This window comes from Parasteatoda tepidariorum, chromosome 3 (assembly GCF_982258835.1).
Source record: "Parasteatoda tepidariorum strain Cologne lab strain chromosome 3, Ptep-v5.0, whole genome shotgun sequence".
NCBI lineage: Eukaryota > Metazoa > Arthropoda > Arachnida > Araneae > Theridiidae > Parasteatoda > Parasteatoda tepidariorum.
The window spans coordinates 11,544,573-11,567,247 of record NC_141757.1 but is presented as its reverse complement, the minus strand read 5'-3'; the positions used below and the strand labels follow the sequence as shown (position 1 = coordinate 11,567,247).

The 22,675-nt window shown below is 29.3% G+C and overlaps 1 protein-coding gene across 4 annotated transcripts in view; it reads right to left on the bottom strand.

Annotated features, from left to right (window-relative positions):
• The window catches only part of Tip60 (Histone acetyltransferase Tip60), a 43,025-nt gene that overhangs the window by 15,054 nt on the left and 5,296 nt on the right, over window positions 1–22,675 (bottom strand). For 2 of the 4 annotated variants that reach the window (XM_043044877.3, XM_043044878.3), the window contains exons 2-6: window positions 22,304–22,361; window positions 14,620–14,661; window positions 4,950–5,021; window positions 3,236–3,375; window positions 861–890 (exon numbers count right to left, since the gene is read on the bottom strand). In XM_043044877.3, the coding sequence (XP_042900811.1) occupies window positions 861–890; window positions 3,236–3,375; window positions 4,950–5,021; window positions 14,620–14,661; window positions 22,304–22,361 (342 nt within the window). The remainder of the gene's footprint in view (window positions 1–860; window positions 891–3,235; window positions 3,376–4,949; window positions 5,022–14,619; window positions 14,662–22,303; window positions 22,362–22,675) is intronic. The other 2 variants (XM_043044879.3, XM_043044880.3) reach the window with 1 other exon arrangement.

Here is a 22,675-nt window from a genome sequence, read left to right as displayed (position 1 = left end):
ATTTTAAGCACTCAAAACATATTTTAAAGTACTATGTACATTAACAAATTATAAAATTATTTTCAAAGATATTGATGAAATAACTAGTTTCTGACAAAGAACTCTTTTCTCGAATTTATTAGCCGCCATAAAAAGATCAAGAGATTTTTCGGTTTGATATCAGTGGCTGGAAAACGAAACCAGAAACTGAAAATATCTTGCAAAATGCAGCAGAGTTGCACATGAGAGTACAAGAATCTCATCAAACCCAGTTTAGTAAATGCACATCAACATGTAAAATGAATGGTGCTTTCATATGCTAATGACAAACGGTACACCGAAATAGTTTGTGTTTGAATGAATAGTGAAAATGTTGAATAGAACAAGGGGAAAAGCACGCTTTTACATAATGCATGGAGAAAATCGACTTTTCCTTTTCGAAAAGTGAAAACTAAGCACTTTTTAAAAACACCCCATGAAAAAAGCACCTTTAAGGGCTTTTAAAAACGAAAATCGAAACCTTTAAGCACTTTTTAAAAATGCTACATATCATGTTTAATGCTCATGAACTAAAGTCTCTAGCCTAAACTCTAAACACATATCAACAATTACTTTTCATTGTAAAATCACTTAGAGAGTAGCTTTTAAAAAACCCTAAAACTTTCATTGATTAACTAGTTCCAGGATTCTATATTGGTTTCCTGGATTTGTATTGGTCCACAATTATACACACTAATGTTGCTCACAAGATACACTGCATTAAGAGGATACACCATATGTTATAATTTTTACATGTTAATAGGTTATTTTTACAAGTAACACTGCATAAAAATTTAGCAACTCATAACAAGAAAATAAAAGAAATAAACATAGCTACATACTTGTAATAAATGAATTGGTTCTTCCTTTACCTAAAATTTTAAAAAGAAGTGTAAAAATATGAAAGTAGTTCACATGTAAAGTTTAAACAATGAAATGAAATGAAGCAAATGAACATACTATAGGCTACAACTACTTTCTATGAATACCGTATATTCCGGCGCATAACGCGCCCCGGCGTATAGCGCGCACCCGTAATTTCTAATAACTTTTTTTAAATTTTAAGATATACTCTTCGTATAACGCGCACGAAAATTTGGATTGTACATGTGCAATATCTCGTCTAGTATCAATAGAAAACCAGAAAGCCTTTTAGTGTGGGACATGTTTAGGTCCCATCTTACAGATAATACAAAAAAATTGTTGAAAGAATGTAACACCGATATGGCAGTTATTCCGGGCGGATTGACACCATTAGTTCAGCCATTGGACGTCTGCTTAAACAAACCATTTAAAGCCAATTTAAAAAAACAGTGGAGCACTTGGATGTTGGAGGGCGAGAAAACCTTTACATAAGGAGGTTTGGAAACAGTGTGCGAATGGATATTAAAAGTATGGGATGAAATTAAGCCTGAGATTATTAGAAAATCATCCAAAAAATGCAGCATTTCAAATAATCTGGACGGATCAGAAGATGACTGTTTATTTATGGATGAGGGTAACACAGATGATGAAGACGAAACAGATTGTGATGACGTGCCTGAAGAAATAACGAAAGACGAATATAATGAACTATTTATGTAATAACGAAAATCAATCAAGTATATAGGTAAAGCTATGTTATTTCTTTAAAATAAAAGTATTTTTCAATATTTAAATTTCTTTAATCTATAATTTTTTATATTCAGCGTATACCGTGCACCCGTAAATTCCAGTGTTATTTTTTGTATTAAAAGTGTGCGCTATACGCCAGAATACATGGTACATAATTTTACATTTCATTGGAAATTTCCCATCATTAATTTTAAAAAAAATTATGTACACATTACTATTTTAAAAATGAATACTTAATATAGCATAGTGAATTATTTCAGTAACTTTATGATTATGCACTTACACTTGATATTTTGAAAATGAAAAAATAATTAAAATAATCATTCTTAAAGTCATTTTTTTAACTAATCTTCTGGATAAAATTTTAGCAATTTTTTTTCAGTTTACACGATATCTTATTTTTATAAACATAATATATGTCAGATGAAATGTTAAATATTTTTTAAAAAATTAACCTCTGGGCAAAAGCCCTTTCAGTTTGCTAGTTTTTTTTTCCCCTTAAAAAAAGGAAGAAAATTGGATTTTTAAACTTAGATTTTTAATAAAATTATATTTCAATTTCATAATTTAACTTCATTTATCATCTATTATTACAGTTTTATTATGCTAAAGTGTTGCAGATATGAATCTCCTTATTCAATAAAAAATTGGTACTTTTCAGTAAGCCGGGAGCTAGCGAAAATTTGCCAAACAATCTAGAATTCCGCCAAATTTCTTACAACCGTAAGAGGAACTTTAGTTTGGGGTTTTGTGCTCTATTCTCTGAATTCATTCAAAACAAAGCATGTTTTCTTTTCTTTCCTCCATCTTAATTTTTGTTTCAAAAAATGATGAAAATTTGAGATTTTTGTTCACAATTCATTAATATTTGTTTTTAGTTTAAAGATATTTTGAAAATGAAAAAATAATTAAAATAATCATTCTTAAAGTCTTTTAACTAATCTTCTGGATAAAATTTTAGCAATTTTTTTTCAGTTTACACGATATCTTATTTTTATAAACATAATGTATGTCAGATGAAATGTTAAATATTTTTAAAAAAATTAACCTCTGGGCAAAAGCCCTTTCAGTTTGCTAGTTTCTTTTTCCCTTAAAAAAAGGAAGAAAATTGGATTTTTAAACTTAAATTTTTTATAAAATTATATTTCAATTTTATAATTTAACTTCATTTATCATCTATTATTACAGTTTTATTATGCTAAAGTGTTGCAGATATGAATCTCCTTATTCAATAAAAAATTGGTACTTTTCAGTAAGCCGGGAGCTAGCGAAAATTTGCCAAACAATGTAGAATTCCGCCAAATTTCTTACAACCGTAAGAGGAACTTTAGTTTGGGGTTTTGTGCTCTATTCTCTGAATTCATTCAAAACAAAGCATGTTTTCTTTTCTTTCTTCCATCTTAATTTTTGTTTCAAAAAATGATGAAAATTTGAGATTTTTGTTCACAATTCATTAATATTTGTTTTTAGTTTAAAGTTTTTGACTTTTATTCCGGTGAATGTTTTGCCATTCACTTTGCTTGGCAACTTGGCTCACGTTTGGTACACAATAGGCAACATTTGGGCCGGTTAACGAAAAAAAAAAAATTTTTACGATACTTACAATTATTTCCTTTTCTGGAGAGCATGGTCGAGAACCATTTTTAATTTCTTTTAACGGTGTTTTGACTTCCTTTTTTGGTTGCTGAACTTTAGTAAGGTCCAAACGATCCTTACCAACCCACTCATCAAGACGTTTATTAACTAAAATACACAGCAAACCTTTATATATACACTACTCATTACAATAAAACATAGAATGAAATTATTTTAAAAAATTTATAATTTTAAATGATAAAAGGTTTCGAGAATTACCTATTTGGAATAAAATATGAAACTCATAACAGGGTTTCCACTCAACTTCAGGAAAATATTTCACTGACTTTTCCAGGTATATCAGGAAAATCTCAAAGAACATCCAAACCTTATTTAATCCATACCATGCAATTTTTCATCAGACAATTTTGATATTTTATTTGCAATGTCAAATATTAGACTTTATGAGCAAAGAAATAACACTGAATGAGGATAGAAGCCTGGAAGTCGTACTAAAATTAAATTTACGTTACATTTATTTAACTAGATTCTCTATAGCTGATTACTGATACTGACAATTCTAAGACTGATTCTTTTTCAGGTATGAAGTAGGAATTTTTCCAGGTTTTTTTTTTTTTAAATTGCAATTTAAATTGCAATTTCCCTGTTTTTTTTTAAAAAAAAATAATTTATTCCCTAACAATTCCAAGTTTTCCTTGTTCCTCCTGAACCATGGGGATTATAAAAACAATAGTAATAACTACATAAAAAAAAATGGAACAAAAATTTCTGCAGAAAAGAAAACTAAAATTATTTACTTCCCAAAGAAAAATCTTTCTGTTGAAAGAAAAAATTTTCACGCTGACGTTCCGCGCCGTCAGCGTAACGCCACGATTCTGCCACGGAAGCTGAAACTAAACTTTCCTTCCAGAAGATATATAAAAGTTGAATAATCACTCTTCCTTAACCTTATTGAAATCTCTTAGTAAGCTTATTGATATGTAAGATTAAGTTTTGTTAAGCCATGAAGTTTACTTATTTTATTCGAATAACAAAACAACATGCTCTGCATATAACAAATTACTCTGCATATAACAAAACAGCACTAGTAATAACTAGTTCACCAGGAGTTGGCACTTGTTTCTACCTTCATCACATGGTATCCGACGATACTAGTTCAATATTTTTGGGAGAAGGATGTGAACAATCCTAAACAAGGTTGCAATTTCACAATCATGCGACACAAATATTCATTTCGCAATCTTTATGTGCATTTTTTAACATTAAATATTTCATAAATTTGATAATATTTCTGTCTTTTGAGTGAATAGTTTGTCCTTTTTAAGACATTTCGCTGCAATATATTTAATTAGCTAGAGTAACGAAAGTTATAATTGCAAATAATAAAGCGAAATAAGCGACTGAAAAAAAAAACATTGTTTGTGTTTCTCGCGCATTAAGGGTTGTCTCAATTTCAAGCGCAGAGATGTTTCTGCTTTTACTCCCGGGTTGAAATTAACTCTTCATCCGAGGAGGGGGAGCCAAGTGGTGAACGAACTACACTTTATGCCGGCAATTATAGAAGAAATTCTAATAAACATGGCAAAATTATAATATTCAATTAGATGGAATAAGCCTTATAAGGTGCAGCATATTATTTTAAAAAAAAGTATTAAGTACAGATTCATTTCAGTTTTTTTTTTTTTAAACAATCATAAAGACAATAATGGAAAGGTACTCACAATCTATATAATGGACATAATACAAGGACTCTCCATCAGAAGTTTCTTTAATGCTCAGGATTTCAGCCAGTACTAAGATAAAAGGAAATAAACACTTTTAAGTTAGATATTAAGAAAATAAATAAAACAAAAATTAACTAGGATATGAAAAATAAATAAAAATTACAGAGTTGTGGCATAAGAGAAGAAAATCCAACTTTAGGGTGCGTAGCCAAATCTTTCAACAAAAAACAAGCACCTTTTAAGTACTTTTTAAGCACTCAAAAATATTTTTAAGCACTACATACTTTAACCAAACGGAAAATAATTTCCAGACTTTACGTGAGCACAATAAAATATTTAGTTTCTGACAAAGAACTCTTTTCTTGATTATATTAGCCATCATAAAATGATCAAGAGATTTTTCGGTTCAATATCAGGGGGTGGAAAATGAAGCCTGAAATTGAGAATATCTTGCAAAATGAAGCAGAAATGCATATGAGAGTGCAAGAATCTTACTGAACCTAGCACAGTATATGTACATGCAGACCTGCAAGTGTTTTATCAAACATGCAAAATGATTGGCGATTTCATACGCTATGGACCGACGGTACGCTGAAATAGATTGTGGTTGAATGAATTGTGAAAACGTTGAAGTATGTTAAAAGCATGCTTTTGGGTGTTACGTGGCGAAAATCGACATGGTAAAGAAAAAATTCTCACTTTTTAAAAGGGTAAATTAAGCACTTTTTAAAAACACCCAATGAAAAAAGCCCCTTTAAGGGCTTCTAAAAAACGAAAATCGAAAATAAGCTCTCAAGCATTTTTTTAAAAACTCACTTGGAACTCACAAAGAACCCCATGAACTCACTTGGTAACACAAAAATGTCATTTGCTTCAGTGGTGGTAAAAAATGGTGAAAACAAAAATTAAACAGTTTTGGTTTTTTACTTTTATTTTTCATTGGCTAATTTACGTTTTCTATTTCAAATCTCTTTTGTTTTCCTGATTCAGGTCTAGTGAGTTTTGAGAATAGGCACCTATTCTAGAATGCTCAAAGCATGCAGAGTTTTAGGATCGTCCTATTTTTTTAAGTAAACTAACTTTTTATGTTAATAAGTATATCTTTTCGTTTCAGTAGTTTCTAAAGATCATTCCTGCAATATTTCCTATACAGACAGTTTTAACTGAATTTGACACATTTTAAATAATTTGGAGTAAGTAGAGGGCAGAGGAGTGTGGATGTTTAGGGCAAACTACTACTTTGATGACCAGGGAAAGAGGAGTATAATCACTAGAAGGGGCAAGCAAACATTTATTTAAATAAAAAAGTAACATTAGGAAGATATACACTAGCAAAAATTTGAATCCATATTTTGAATTTACTTTTATGTACATTCAAGCAGAAACTATTCTACATAAAAAAAATATTATCAATCGTGTTCTTTTTAAATTTTGTGCAATAAATTAGTATCTGCAATGACCTTATCATAATTTTTTGGGAAAGGAAATTTTTTCCTTTATTACAGTACATTAAAATATCATTTTTAATTGACTGGTTTCATTACCTGCCAAACAATTATTTTACAATTTAAAGAGAAGTGTTAAATGATCAACTCATATTTCTAATTAAGTTAACATATAAATTCGATTATTTTTCTTTAAATCTTAGTGGTTTGAAAAAAGAATTCAAAAACCACAATTTTTTGCAAATGGTAAGATTCTAATGCTTTTTTAAATGGAATTTTATCTCAGTCGTTGATCAAATCTCTTGTTCGATTGGATGCACAGATCTGTTGCCGCCTTTCCTACTCATTCCACTATTTAAAGAAAGCGAAAAACCTCGTATTAAATTTTAAAATAATGAAAAATAATACATATTTCATGTGTTTGTGATTGCATCTTTATGTAAGACAACTTTCAATAAATAACTGCCAAGACTCTCTTTGATAAAATGGCTATTTGTGGAAGACAATATTTTACTGTGCAATATTTTAGAAGGTATATTTTAAGAGTAAATTAAAGAACAGCAATGCATACTTGCTTCTATTTAGTTTCTTTCTATTCGAATGTTTACAACTAAATATCAGAAAAAGTAAGCTAAACAGGTTGCATAGTCAAATCTCTCAACAATAAATAAGCACGTTTCAAGCACTCAAAAAATATTTTTAAGCACTATATACATTAACAAAATGCAAAATTATTTTCAAAAACTTTACATGGTCATGATAAAAATAACTAGTTTCTGACAAAGAACTCTTTTCTTGATTATATTATCCACCGGTTCGATTTCAGAGGGAAGAAAATGAAGCCTGAAATTAAGAATCTCTTGCAAAATGCAGCAGAGTTGCACATGAAAGTGCAAGAATCTCACCGAACCCAGCTCAGTAGTAACTCCCAAGTATTTCATCCAACATGTAACATTGGCATTATTATCCGTTACGGACTGACGGCACGCCAAAATGGTTTGTGGTTGAATGAATTGTGAAAATGATGAATAGAAAACAATGTGAAAACCATGCTTTTGCATAATACGTAGTGAAAATTTACAGGGTACAGAAAAAAATATCTCATTTTCGAAAAGAAAAAATTAAGAACTTTTTTAAAAACATCCCGTGAAAAAAGCACCTTTAAGCATTTTTTAAAAATGCTATGCATCATGGTAAAGATCGTCATTGAATGTATGGATAATGAGTAAAATCCTTAAATTGACAAATATTTCAGCAAATAGGGCACCACTTTGTCCCTTGATTAGGATAAAAATTACAAAAAGAATATGAATTAAAACAGTAAAACATAGAAAAATTATGAAAATACTAGACATGAGAATACGGAATATTCAAGTCCTCAAATTTTATTTCCCAAAACTATAAGTAATAACTCATGTAATACCGAATTTATGACAAATTAGGATTTGAAGTGGTAAAATATATTATAGTGGAAACAAGAACAAGACCCCCTGTGACAGAATTTTTTCGAGCTATTTGCGACATAACTCTCTATCACTGATACCTTTCAGCAAGATACTTTTGATAATAACAAACCTATACATAACTAATTTAAAATAACAACTGTGTTTACAAAAAAAAGTTCAACAATTTTCTTTCAATTGAACATACAATAATTTTTTTATTCTAATATTATGGGGGATATTCTTGCATTGTGTTGGGGGGATCCAAAAATTACATCCTTCTTCGCATTCTGTAAATAAATAATCATCACAATAAAAAATCACGAAATCCGTAATAGTACTTGTTGAAAGAGAAAGATCAATGATGAAATCATGCGAAATGGACTTCTCAAATGTGTTATAATAAATAAATTGAATGCATCAAAAAATGATTATCTAAATGCATGATTCAAATATTAAGTGTACATTTTTGTAGGAAAGGAAAGTAAATATTTTTTTTAAAAACTTTTCAAACAAAACATCTTTATGCAAGAACTCTGTAACGTTCTGAGACAATCTCGCCTTGTCGCTGTGATTCTGCCACGGGGACAAGACCTACTACAGTAGGGAACCGATTATCCAAAACGATCGGGACCATCACTATTCCGGATAACTGATTTTTTCGGTTTTCTGAATCGCTACAAAAAGTCGTTTTTTTATTGTTAAACCCAACTAAAAAAATTTTTAAAAAATTGGAAATAATCTTAAAAAGAAGAAAAAACGATGAAGTAATACATTAATGATTATTTCCAAAATGATGGTAAGGTAAACATCTTTCAAAAAAGAAAGGAAAATCCTAAAATCTTATGACGAGAAAAAAAAAATTAAAAAAAAAAGGGGGGGGGAATTTATCGAATTTCGTTCCGGTTTTTTGGTTTTCCGGTTTTCTGAATTCAGGATAACGGGTTCTGTACTGTATTAACATATTACAATGTATTATAGAGTATTTATTATTTAAGAGTGATTTCCTTTCATTGTTTGGAATTAATGTATTATTTTGATTTCCCATAGAGTTGGCAGGTCTTTGAGTTTTTACCATGAATAAAACCATAGCATCAAAAATTTAAGATACATTATTGTTGTAATTTTTTTTTTTTAAATCTTAAAATTACACTGTCTGAAGTAGTTAATAACAGATATGAACTCTTATTACAAATTTTCTTACATTTATAAAACAGGGTAACAGGGTGCTTAGCCAAATCTTTCAACAAAAAAATAAGCACCTTTTAAGTATTCTTTTAGGAGTCAAAAAATATTTTTAAGTACCATATATATTAACAAAATGTAAATTAATTTTCAAAGACTTTAAATGATAAAATAACTAGATTCTGACAAAGAACTCTTTTCTTGATTATATTAGCCATAATAAAAAGATCGAAAGATTTTTCGGTTCGATATTAGAGGGTGGAAAATGAAGCCTGAAATTGAGAATATCTTGCAAAATGCAGCAGAGTTGCACATGAGAGTACTGGAATCTCACTGAACACAGCTCACTACTATACGCACATGCGGACTCGCAAGTATTTCATCAAACCTATAAATTATTGACGCTTTCATACGCTATGGACCGATGGTACACTGAAATAGATTGTGGTTCAGTGAATTGTGAAAACGTGGAATAGAACAATATGAAAAGCACGCTTTTACATAATATGTGGCAAAATTGACATGGTAATGAGAAAAAATCTCATTTTCGAAAATGGAAAATTAAGCACTTTTTAAAAGCAACCCATGAAAAAAGCACCTTTAACAGCTTCTAAAAAACGAAAATAAGCACCTTTATGCACTTTTTAAAAACGCTACGCACCATGTAACTAATAGAGTTTGATCATCAGGATTGCCAATACCTTTAGAGCTAAAATATATATTTTTAAAAAATATTAAATTATATATTAAGTTTAATACAATTTAAAACTTATGTTTCAAAATGCTATCTTTTTATTTACTTTTTATTTTTTCATTTGATTAACTCATCATTAATCTGCATCCCCGATTTTTGAGTTTTCAACAGTTAAAATCAGTTTTTAAGATTCAACATCAAACAGTAAATTAAAATCTTGAGTAACTTCTAATCAAAATGCTAAAATATATATATTTAATATTTATTTAAGGAACAAAACTATTGCATATATTAAAGTTTCTTCTCCCAATCCTCTGGTAGAACTAAATGAGATGCAGCATAAATTCTAAATTAAATAGAACAGTACTAGTGATTAAATATTTAAAAGCCTGGTTCATAGTAAATTTTAAAAAAAAAAAAAATTGTTAAGAATTTTTAGTAATATTAGTAAGCAATTTTTTCAGCTATTGATAAATTGAAAACTATTAAGATACATAGGAAGCTTTTAACTTATTTTTAAATCGAACTCAACCACACACAAAATTGGAATAAAGAGACAACAGCCAAAATCAAATTTTTACACTGATTTTTTTCAAATTTCCTACTTAAAAATTTTATCTATTTACTTTGAAATATTAAGATTATTAAAAATGCTCAATTAAATTTCAAAAGATTTTTTTAAGAAACTTATATAAGTATTTTGATTATTTTTAGACATAAGATATAAATTATACAGAAACAGCCAATAAACATTACTGTTTAAGTAAAGAGAGGCGCCACTTACGTTATAGGGCAATTTTTTAAACTTACTTTTATACTTTACTGCGGTCGGCCCTCTATTTAACAAAGTACCTAAATTCTGATAAATTCGTTGAATGGAAAATTCTTTAAATAGAAAATTACCTTTTAAAATACTTAAACAACACAAAACAAGTTTTAAATTCATAAACACGTGACATAATTAAAATAGCAATTGATACACCTTTATCTTGTATATTAGTATCAACTATTTATTTTATAAATCTTCACCATAAAAGAAATTTGTATGAAAAGCTCGAATAGAGCAAAACATTATCCCGTGTTACACTATCATACTGCATACATTTTCAACTAAAAAAAAATAAATATGTATAACGTTATAGCATTGAAAATGAATGAGAGAGGAGCTTGAAGGACAGCCTTTTGAAGCATTATTTCGCGTGATTCATAAATATTTTTTTTTAAAAATGAGAGTATTGTTTCATAATTTTTTCTTTATAAAAAGTTATAGCATCGAAAATGAATGAGAGAGGAGCTTGAAGGACAGCCTTTTGAAGCATTACTTCTTCTTGCGTGATTCATAAATATTTTTTTAAAAAAAATGAGAGTATTGTTTCATAATTTTTTCTTTATAAAAAGTTATAGCATTGAAAATGAATGAGAGAGGAGCTTGAAGGACAGCCTTTTGAAGCATTACTTCTTCTTGCGTGATTCATAAATATTTTTTTTTAAAAAATGAGAGTATTGTTTCATAATTTTTTCTTTATAAAAAGTTATAGCATTGAAAATGAATGAGAAAGGAGCTTGAAGGACAGCCTTTTGAAGCATTACTTCTTCTTGCGTGATTCATAAATAGTTTTTTTAAAAAAATGAGAGTATTGTTTCATAATTTTTTCTTTATAAAAAGTTATAGCATTGAAAATGAATGAGAGAGGAGCTTGAAGGACAGCCTTTTGAAGCATTACTTCTTCTTGCGTGATTCATAAATATTTTTTTTAAAAAAATGAGAGTATTGTTTCATAATTTTTTCTTTATATCTATTATAGATTCTTAAGTGTCATAACTTAAAAACTTAACAGGGATAAGAGGAAAAAAGTAATTATTTTGCAAAAAACCATTCTAAGAAAATATGAGGAATTAAACTTTGAAGGAAAAAGTATGAACTTTAAATGGAAAATACGGTTGTCGAAAAAACTAATAAGAAATTTAAAAATCCGTCTTGACTTGCATCAGGGCGGGAGTTCTAGTCAGCATTCATTTAAAACTTCATCTTTAAATGCCAATGTCATACTTTAAACGCCCTTCTAGTCTACATTCATTTAAAATTTCATCTTAAAATGCTAACGTCATACTTTAAACGCCCTTCTAGTTCTAGTCTACATTCATTTAAAATTTCATCTTAAAATGCCAATGTCATACTTGAAACGCGCTTCTAGTCTACATTCATTTAAAATTTCATCTTTAAATGCCAATGTCATACTTGAAACGGGCTTCTAGTCTACATTCGTTTAAAATTTCATGTTTAAATGCCAATGTCATGCTTGAAAAGCCCTTCTAGTCTACATTCGTTTAAAATTTCATGTTTAAATGCCAATGTCATGCTTGAAAAGCCCTTCTAATCTACATTCATTTAAAATTTCATCTTTAGATGCTTAATGTCATACTTGAAACGAACTACAAACACACACACAAACATTCTATTTTATTGATTATTTTTACACAATTAACCTTCAACTTTTGTAATTAATCTCAATGGAAGAATTTTTTATGTATAAGATTAAGTAAAATTATCAGTAAAAATGTAAATTTATTTTATAAATGAGTCAAAAGAAAACTTGTGTTTTACAGTGGATATGTAATGCTTTATTTTTTTTTAAAATAAAAAACAGTTTATCAAATTAAAAACAAAATTATATCTGTAATGGTTCAAAGTTATTATATTGATCAGATTCATTATTCGATAGGAGTTATTTCAGGGTTGCCACAGAAAAAAATAAACAAAATAGTTGCTTTTAGTAGCCTAAAGCATGAAAATAGTTGTTGAAAAATATGAAAATAGTTGCCTAAATAAGAACAAAAAATTTTCAAAAATAAGACTAAAATTTTAATAAATGACTTAATTATCATATACAATGATCCAGTGAGTCAACTTAGTGACAAATATGATAATTTTTATATAAACGTTAGTGTTCTAGCACCGAATATTTATATTAAATTTTTTTTTACAAGAAATTAAATACTTTTAATTACTAGAATTCATTAAAAAAAATACTTTTTCTAAAAAATTTTCCATTTTATCAATAATTGATTTAACAAATATATATGTAAATATATTGTGAAATTGATTATTCATGCATCGTAATATCGTATTAAAAATTAGGTTTTTTAAAACCAAGCAGAATTTCGTAGCAATAGCCGTTGAAAAGGTGGTCAAGAAACAAAATAGACTTAAAAATGGAATCTGTGCAAATTGAGCGCATTAAAAAGAAAAGAATTGGAAAGAATTCAACATTTCAATGATTTTCAAAATTTTTTATTTTTTAAGGAAATAAAATTCATTGTTTTCAGAAGCTCTTGCGGGCCTATGAGTATAGAAAAGTCTCCCAATAATCTCCTTTTCTTGAAAATAGTTGCTCCTTTAGCCTTTCCAGGCAAAAAAAAGTTGCCAAAGTCGTCTCATGCCGAAAATAGTCGCATTTTAGTCGCCTGTGGCAACCCTGTATTTTTTAACACAAATTAACTTTCTCACATTTGAATTTTTTTCAGAGTTGAAGTTAAGTTACTAAACTGACTTCAGTCCCATTTAAAAAGAAAAAATCTAAATAAAATATTGATTATAGTGATGTGATTACTGTTCTAACTAAATTCACTATATTAGCTCGAAAAAATGTACAAAATTCCTCTAACTACATTTCATTCAGCGGTGCTTTAATAATTACTCAAATATTAAAATTTTCAGAAAATTGCACAAAATCTGCCAAGACTCAATCAATAATTGCTCAAAATAATGTTTTTGGATGATAAAAATTTAATGTAAATATTGCAGAGAAAATTGTGAAAATTATGCATTTTTTGTAATGTAGAACGACAATTGACACGGCAAAGGAAAAAAAAATCTGTTTTTAAAAGATAGAAAATTAAGCACTTTTTACAAATCCCGAATTAATAAAAAGCACTTTTAAGGGCTTTTAAAAAACGTAAATCAAAAATAAGCACCTTTAAGCACTTTTTAAAGGCTACGCACCCTGTTTTTTTTATTCTAGCCTCTTTTCATGATCATGATAAAATAGCTAGTTTCTGATACAGAACTCCTTCTTGATTACATAAGCCACCATAAAAATATCGAGATATTTTTCAGTTCGATTTCAGAGGGTGGAGAATGAAGCCTGAAATGGAGAATATCTTGCAAAATGCTGCAGAGTTGCACATGAGAGTGCAAAAATCTCACCGAACCCAGCTCAGTGCATGCACATGCGAACCCGCAAGTATTTCATTAAACATGTATAATGATTGGCGCCTTCATACGTTACAGACCGACGGTACGCCGAAATGCATTGTGTTTAAATGAATTATGAATCGAATAGAACAATGTGAAAACCACGCTTTTACGCAATACGTGTCGAAATTCGACATGGTAAAGGAAAAAAAATCTCATTTTCGAAAAGGGAAAATTAAGCACTTTTCACAAACCCCGAATTTTTTTTAAAAAAAAGCACCTTTAAGTACTTTTTAAACGCTACGCACCCTGTTATCTTATTTTAGCCTGTTTTTTTTTTTTCAAAAAATGTAGTTTAAAGCAGAAAAGAAGAAGAAAAAAACTGAGCAAGATACATTCACAAGATGTATATAATCAATCATACAACAAATTTGAATTAGGAAAGAATTTCAATATTCAAACAAAAATGAAATAGATAAAAAAATGAAAATCATGCTAAAATAATGATGAGGAGAATGTTAATGCCCAAGAAAATAAAGGTTATGTTTGATAACCTTTTTCAAATCATAAGATGGAAAAGAGAGGTTATTTTAAAGTTTCATTTTAGAACGAAAACAGCATGCACAAAATGGCCTTTTGCAACGAGGATGGAATATTATTAAAATTAAAGCATTACAGGAGGGATGGTAACACAAAGAAGAATTACCATATTCTGCCAGTTGAATTTCCCGAGGTGCACCTTCAGCAGCTGTACAAGTTCAAGAAAATGTCATTAAAATTTAGAAAAAAAATCTTTAAAAAAATAATTATAAAAAACATGGAAAAATTATTTAAAGATGATGATCTCAAATATGTTTAAATTAGAAAATGAACTAGAATGAACACTAAACTGTATTCAACTTAATCACTCAAGTTTTCGAGAATTTAAAAAAAAATTATAAATAAAATTCTACAGAACGTATTAAACATTTCAATTACAGGGTGCGTAGCCAAATTTTTCAACAAAAAATAAGCACTTTTTAAGCACTTAAAAAACATTTTTAAGCATTATGTACATTAACAAAATGCAAAATAGTTTTCAGACTTTACACGATCATGATAAAGTAACTAGTTTCTGGCAAGGAACTCTTTTTCTTGGTTACATTAACCACCATAAAAAGATAGAGAGAGATTTTTTCAGTTCGATTTCAGAGGGAGGAAAATGAAGAATTGAGAATTTCTTGCAAAATGCAGCCGAGATGCACATGATTGTGCAAGAATAATTCTCACTGAATCCAGCTCAGTATACGCACATGCGGACCCGCAAGCATTTCATCAAACAAGTAAAATGATTGAAGCTTTCACACGCTAAGAAACGAATATAAATGTGTACGCTGAATATCTATGTGTTTGAATGATTTGTGAAAACGATGAACAGAACAATGTGAAAATCACGCTTTTTGCGAAGTTCGTGACAAAAATTGATATTTGATATTGGTAAAGAAAAAACATCTCATTTTGGAAAAGGGAAAATTAAGCACTTTTTAAAAACAACCCCATAAAAAAGCACTTTTAAGGACTTTTAGAAAATCGAAAATAAGTACCTTTAAGCACACTTTTTAAAAACGCTACGCACCCTGTTATAGATGAAAAAGTAATAAAGGCCAAATAAAATAAACAGAAGCATGCTTTAAATAACAATTATAATTGTGCTTGCAATGTTTATTAAACATTATTAATAGTTGAATAATTTTTCATCCTTCGTTTGTAGCAGAATTAGAACAAAACTACCAAATAAAGAATGAAATTACTGTAATAAAGGAAGACTGTAATTATAAGAGAAATAGATAGTTCAAATAGAAAAGATTTTAAAGACACAATAAAAGAGCTGCCAACACGAAAGGGGGAAAAAACTACAAAATATAACATATTTTAAGAATAAAAAGGGGAAATAAAATACAAAAAGTAAAAATTTATGCTTGTTTTAATTCCCTGCATTATTTCTAATTTGAAACTGGCATTAAAAGCTTATTTGCTTTTTATTTCTTTTAATTACGTATATATAACGGATTACGTATATTATAACGGATTTCTTTTAATTTCCGGTAATATTAATATTTTTTATTTAAATGAACAAAATTTTGGTACAAAGTATTGTACATTTCTTATCGACGCTCTGAGACAGTTTAACATTCCTGAAAAACTTGTGAAACTAATATCCCTTACATTAAATGACACCAAATTGAGAGTCAAAATACAGGGAAACTTATCTCAACCTGTTGAAATAAAAAAATGGCATAAGACAGGGCGACGCATTAGCATGCCTTCTTTTCAATCTTGCTCTTGAGAAAGTAGTAAGAGATTCAGGAATTAACACTAGAGGAACTATTTTCTCAAAATCTGTTCAAATTATGGCCTATGCTGATGATATTGATATCATAGCAAGAACCCCTAAAGACCTAAAGCAGGCATTCTTGGACCTGGAAAGAGAGGCCAAAAAAATGCACCTCTCAATTAATCAGAGTAAGACAAAGTATATGTAATGTATCAACTATACCGATACCTCCACGCACATCGAGATTGAAGAGTATAAATTTGAAAAGGTGAACTCTTTCACCTACCTTGGCTCTGAAATCAACTCCGAAAACTCTATTTCCACAGAAGTAAGGAAGAGAGTAACTGCAGCCAACAAGTGCTTTTATGGCATAAGAAAATTCCTTGAATCTGACAACATTAAAAGAGACAACAAGTTGCTAATATATAAAAGCCTAATAAGATCAGTTCTCACTTACGCATCTGAAACCTGGACCTTGTCCCAAGCTGATGAGAGGACCATCGCTGCTTTCGAGAGGAAGATACTCCGATCCATTTTTGGTGGTGTATGTGACAAGGGAGTGTGGAGAAGGAGAACTAACTCTGAGCTTTACAGGATATTCAGAGAACCGGACATTATGAAGTACCATAAGATCCAGCGCATGAAATGGGCCGGACACATTGTAAGAATGAACGATGACAGAACAACTAAAAGAATCTTTTTAGCAACGGCAAACTGGAGTTAGAAAGAGAGGCAGATCCCGACTGATGATGATGTATTGTACATTTTCAGATTATTCTTATTTATGCTACGTCGTTCGTCACTTAATACATTTTAATACTTTGAAAACGATCTTTCCGCGTCTACGCTAATCCCACGCGTCCCAAATAACAAGAAGCCGAAAATAGCCTGGATACGTACAAAGAAAGGCAGAAGAAATTCCATTGCTCAATGCAATACCCGGTGTAACAATGTTACTGTCAAAGATTTGATTTGTAAAATATTTCTTCTTTTGTGATTTCGATTCTCTTTGTAATCTTATGGACTTCAGGGAAGGTAATCCTAATCAGTCAATCAACCTCCCTAAGTGTAGAAAGACCACCTTACATGACAAGATTGGGATTATCTCTTATGTCTGAACAATTTTTTTGTCATTTTGCTACTGATTTACTCCCCTAAATGTCTAATCAATTTTACATGTTCAATTTGAGGAAATAGGAAATAAAAAAATTATATTAAATAAAAATAATAAATTTTAAAAAATGAAGAAAAATTTTAATTTAAGCAATTTTTTTGTAAAATTTTTTGAGTGCTTCTCACACTATTGTATTGATATATTTTGCTTTGACTATATTGATGCAATATTAGACAGCACTCTTTTTTTGCGGATATAATCGAGTGAGCCAATTAAAAGATTATATCTTCGGATTATTTTCCGGGTTTTTTTTAAAAAAATTTTTAAATTTTTTGTCTTTTTTTCCGGTTTTTTGCTATTTTTATTTTTTTTTAAATTTTTCCCCCTTTTTCATTGTTCTGTAACTTTTCCCTTGTTTTCTCTACATGTTGAACTTATATATGTATATACAGTCAAACCTCGATAACTCGAACTTGAAGGGAGAGGAGAAAAAATTCGAGATATCGAAAATTTGAATTATCGAAAATCGCATGTTATCGATGGTAGAATGAAGAAAAATGCTCTTTACATACCTTATTTACTATTCCATATTTATTCTAAAAACACTTTTTCTACTTTCATTTAAAAAAAAGATTCAATTGTTGTTTGCTTTAGAGATGTGTAAGAAAGTCTTCTAAGTGGACTATAGCTTTAAATGTCTCCTCTGACATACATGGCTGCCTCTCAATAACTCTCCTTACAGTGTCCACTGCAGAAAGTGCTTGTTTGTTAGTAACATTGGGCGGTAAATCTTCGATTTCCTCATCCTCTTCTTCTGATAGTTCACAAGAAGCTTTCGTTTGAGCGATGATATCATTGTCAGCCCACTGACCATACACTGTTACTGCATCATCTACGTTTACAAAGTCATGAAATTCCATGTCATCAAGCTTCATGAGTCCGGTCAATCTGTTCCAATCTTTTTCGGTGTAGTTTTCAGCAGAATTAACGATGTTGATTGTTTGACTACTTTCGTGATCTTTAATGAATCCAGGCTTTTTGAAGCCATTCATTATCGTAGAGGAAGACACATCACTCCATGCCTTGCCAGCCATTCTTAATTTTCTTTTCTTTTTTTTCTGAATATTTTTTTAATTTTAGAAAAAAAATCTACTTTATTTATGGAGAAAAAAAATTCAAGTTATCGAGGGATTAGAAAAAAAATATTCGTGAAATCAAGTTTTTTTTGACATTGAGTGTACAGGAAAGTTGAAGGGAATTTTTTCTTCTTCGAGATATCGAAAAATTCGTGAAATCGAGGTTCGAGTTAGCGAGGTTCGACTGTATATACATATATATTATACATAATTTTTATTTCTTTTTAATTCTTTATGCCATTGAGTTTAAAATAATTTTAAATCAAAATTTTCAAGCTTAGAAAATATAGTTAGAGCATGAAATTGAGTATTATAGGAAATATTGTTTGTAAAGAAGTTAAATTTGGAAGATGTGCAATGTATGCAACCGGCATTCTTCAGGCTTAATTCTTTGGAAAAAAATTTGTTTCATCATTATGATTTTTCATACACATAATTTTTTACGAGAACAATCAACCATTGTATCCTTTTCCACGGATATGTATGTGGATTCTTATCCATAATAGTCAGCAACCAGTGGAAGCAAAAGAATTTTCCATACTACAATATCTTTTTTCAAAAAAAATATTTGGAAAAATTTTATTTCAATTTGAAAATTATTCAAAATACTTTTTTTTCTTTTTCAAACTGTTGATTGCAAGCTGAAATGAAATAGGAATAAAACAAAATATTTTAGTTTCTCTTTACAAAATTGCCATGTTTGCAAGAGGAATTCAGAAAAACGACTTTAGTTCATACCACTTACATGAATGGCAATTTAAACAGCATACCTGCCAACATTGGAGAATAAAATACAGAGATTTTACTAGCGACACTTTTTAAGCTATGAGTAAAGTTTTGATACATCATGCATCTAAGTCAAAAAGAGAACTTCAAAATTGGAAATAATATAAGCATCTACAATTAGAGAAGTAAAAAATATGTTTATAAATCTTAATCTAAAGAAAATTTTTTTACACCATTATTTTTATTTACTTAAACTATTAACACACAATATACCGCAGTACTGGCAATAGAATAAACTATTTTATTTTATAACCGTTGTTGAACAACCGACCCAATTTTGGGTTTACAATTGGGTTCAACTCCGTAGTTTTGTAATTTTGAACCCAACCAGAAGACAACAGAACTCCTGAATCAAGTATTGGGAGAAATTTGCTTTAGGGGAACTTTTTTATGTTACATTTGTGTTACGTGGAGAGGAAAAAAACAAAATCATCCCACGGTTAGCCTGACGACAAGGGGACTCTAACCTGTGATCTGTTTACCACTGAAGACATTTCACGCCAGTACTGTGGTCAGTGCAAGCCAGATGCGGAACTCGTACTAACCAGTCATCGCTGGGATTCGAACCTGGGTTCACCTCATAGGAAGGCGCCTTGAATAAACTTAATCATGCCTTGACTTAAACTTTTAACATTCAACATACTGCAGTACTGGCAATAGCACCATCTGTTAAGCAATACGAGAAGTATTTCTTGCCATCAGTGGACATTTTATCATCAAAAAAAAAAAATTTCTTAATTTCTTCAACAAATACAGAGAAATTTGAGAATATACAGGTAAACAGGAGATAAGTCGTAAAATACAGGAGTCTTCGCTAAAAAACAAGAGACTTGGCAGGTATAAAACAGGGTGCGTGGTCAGATTTTTGAACAAAAAATAAGCACCTTTTAAGTACTTTTTAAGCACTCAAAAAAAAATTTTAATCACTTTTCAAAATAAAGAATTATTTTTCCTATTGTTTAAAGTTCTTAATTTAAGAACATAAAATCAATAAAATTCAAAAACATTTTCACAAATTTCACTTAATCATAATAAAATAACTAGTTTCTGATAAATATTGCACAGAAAATTGTTAAAATCAATTTTTTATCAGGAATATTGGGATAACTATGAATCCAGTCACAAGACGCTAAGTTTGTAAGTTCTTCCAGTACTTTTTAGTTTGTTTGTTTTTCTCTCTTTTTTACTTTAACTTTTCCTTTCTAATGAAGACACTTAGAGATCAAAGGAAAATTCCATCACAGGGTGAGAAATGGGTGACTCTCACTCGTTCACAAAAACAGAATGAGGTTCCTCTATTTTTAGAATAATTTCTTAGATTCATAAGGAAAAAAATTTTTTTTAATTAAACTGTAGTGTGTCTATCACTACAAAAATACAATTCCAATTCATTAGTATCTAAGACGCGTGAACTAAATTCTATGTTGGGGTACCTTTTTATAAATGAAGGTTGACGTTGTCGATGTGAATCTCCCCACATAAACATTCTTAAAATCATAAATTTTTAAATCTTTTAGATACCAAAAGGATCTTCACTAAATACATAAACTTACTATTTTAATTCTTTACGAATTTCGTAAATTCTTTATATCTATTCTTTACAAATTTTGTAACTAACGTGCTAGATATGTTTACTCATTTTCTTCTCTTTTGTCAGTAACAAAAACAAATCATGCATAAATATTCCATAAAGCAGGGTAGCCACAGAAAAAAATGAACAAAATAGTTGCTTTTAGTAGCCTAAAGCATGAAAATAGTAGCCAAAAACTAGGAAAATAGTTGCCTAATAAGAACAAAAATTCATCAAAAATATGACTAAAATTTTTTTAATGACTTAATTGTCATATACCATCATCCATTCAGTTAAGTTGGTGGCGAATATGATAATTTTCATATAAATGTTTATATAAATATGAAAAGTGATTACTAAAATTCGAAATTCATGCATTGTAATACCGTTAAAAAAAAATTTAAAAAAATTTAAATAAAAAAAATCATGCAGAATTTTTTAGCAATAATCATTGAAAAGGTGATCGAGAAATGAAATAGACTTACAATGGAATTTGTGCAGATTGAACGAATTAAAAAGTGAAGACTCAAATTTGCAATTAAAAATTTTTAACATTTTTTTTTTTAAGAAAAAAAAGTTCAGTGTGTTCAGGAACTATCTAGCAGGGCGCAGATATTTCACCAATTCATGCTTGAAAAAAAAACACCTCTAGGAGTATAGAAGAGTCTCGTTTTCTTGAAAATAGTTGCTTTTTTAGCCTTTTCAGGCAAAAAAAGTTGCCATAGTCGCCTCATGCCAAAAATAGTTGCAAATAGTTGCATTTTAGTCGCCTGTGGCAACCCTGATAAAGAAAAACATTGTTTCTTAAAATTATGATTACATAATAAAATATAATTACAACATGCGAATTTGAGTAATCATATTTTACACAATCGATTCCCGAAAATTCCATCACAAATTCCCAAGGTCATTTTTAATGCTTCATTTGCAGCTCTCTGTGGTTTTTTAAACCTTTATTCTTTTTAAAATGGCATTTTATATTACACACTAATTTTGAATCACACATTTGAATAATAGCTTTTTTGCAAGGATACCAACATAAGTTCATATGGTGTCGTACCCACTATTTTTTTTTTTTTTTTCAGTAGCCACTGTAAAGAAATTCTACATGTTATAGAAAATTTGTAACCATGCCACAAAGCACAAAAATGTAGAAAAACAAAACCAGAATTTGATGATTTTTAAAACTGATTTGTCATTCAGCACGCAAATATACGGCATTAATAATTTTTCAATGTGAGAAACAAAATAAATATGGCAGTCTTTTGAACTGTAGTGAAAATACTTAAGAAACATATAAAAAGTAGGTGTCTTTTTCTTTTAAGCAAATGCGATGGAATTGAAAAATGTCTGCTAAATTTTGCAGCCTTTTACAGTTCCCATACATAACACATGTTGATAATAATAAACATACTAGTTAAAATAACATTCACAATAAACAGAATTTTCAAACATATGAATTGAACTTACGAGTTTCATCTAAGTTCCTCATCCTAACAGGCATCCTGCAACCTTCGGTCAAAGGCAACTATTATAAAACAAAAATATCAAATTAATAGCAAAATCAAATCTGCACTATTATTGATGATTTAACAATGGCAAAAACGTGATTGCGACACAAAGTGAAAAATCCTGAAAATTTCATATGCAAAAAAAACTCGATAACAAGATATCAATTTATATTCTATTCATATTTAATATAATTTTTTGAACTAAGATTTATAACTTAAACTACCTACCAATAAAGTATATGACACTTTCATAGTAACTAATTTAAGAAAAAACTAAGTTCTGACAAGGATTGCGAGGTTGTATTTTGAGAACGTGAAAATAAAAATTGTG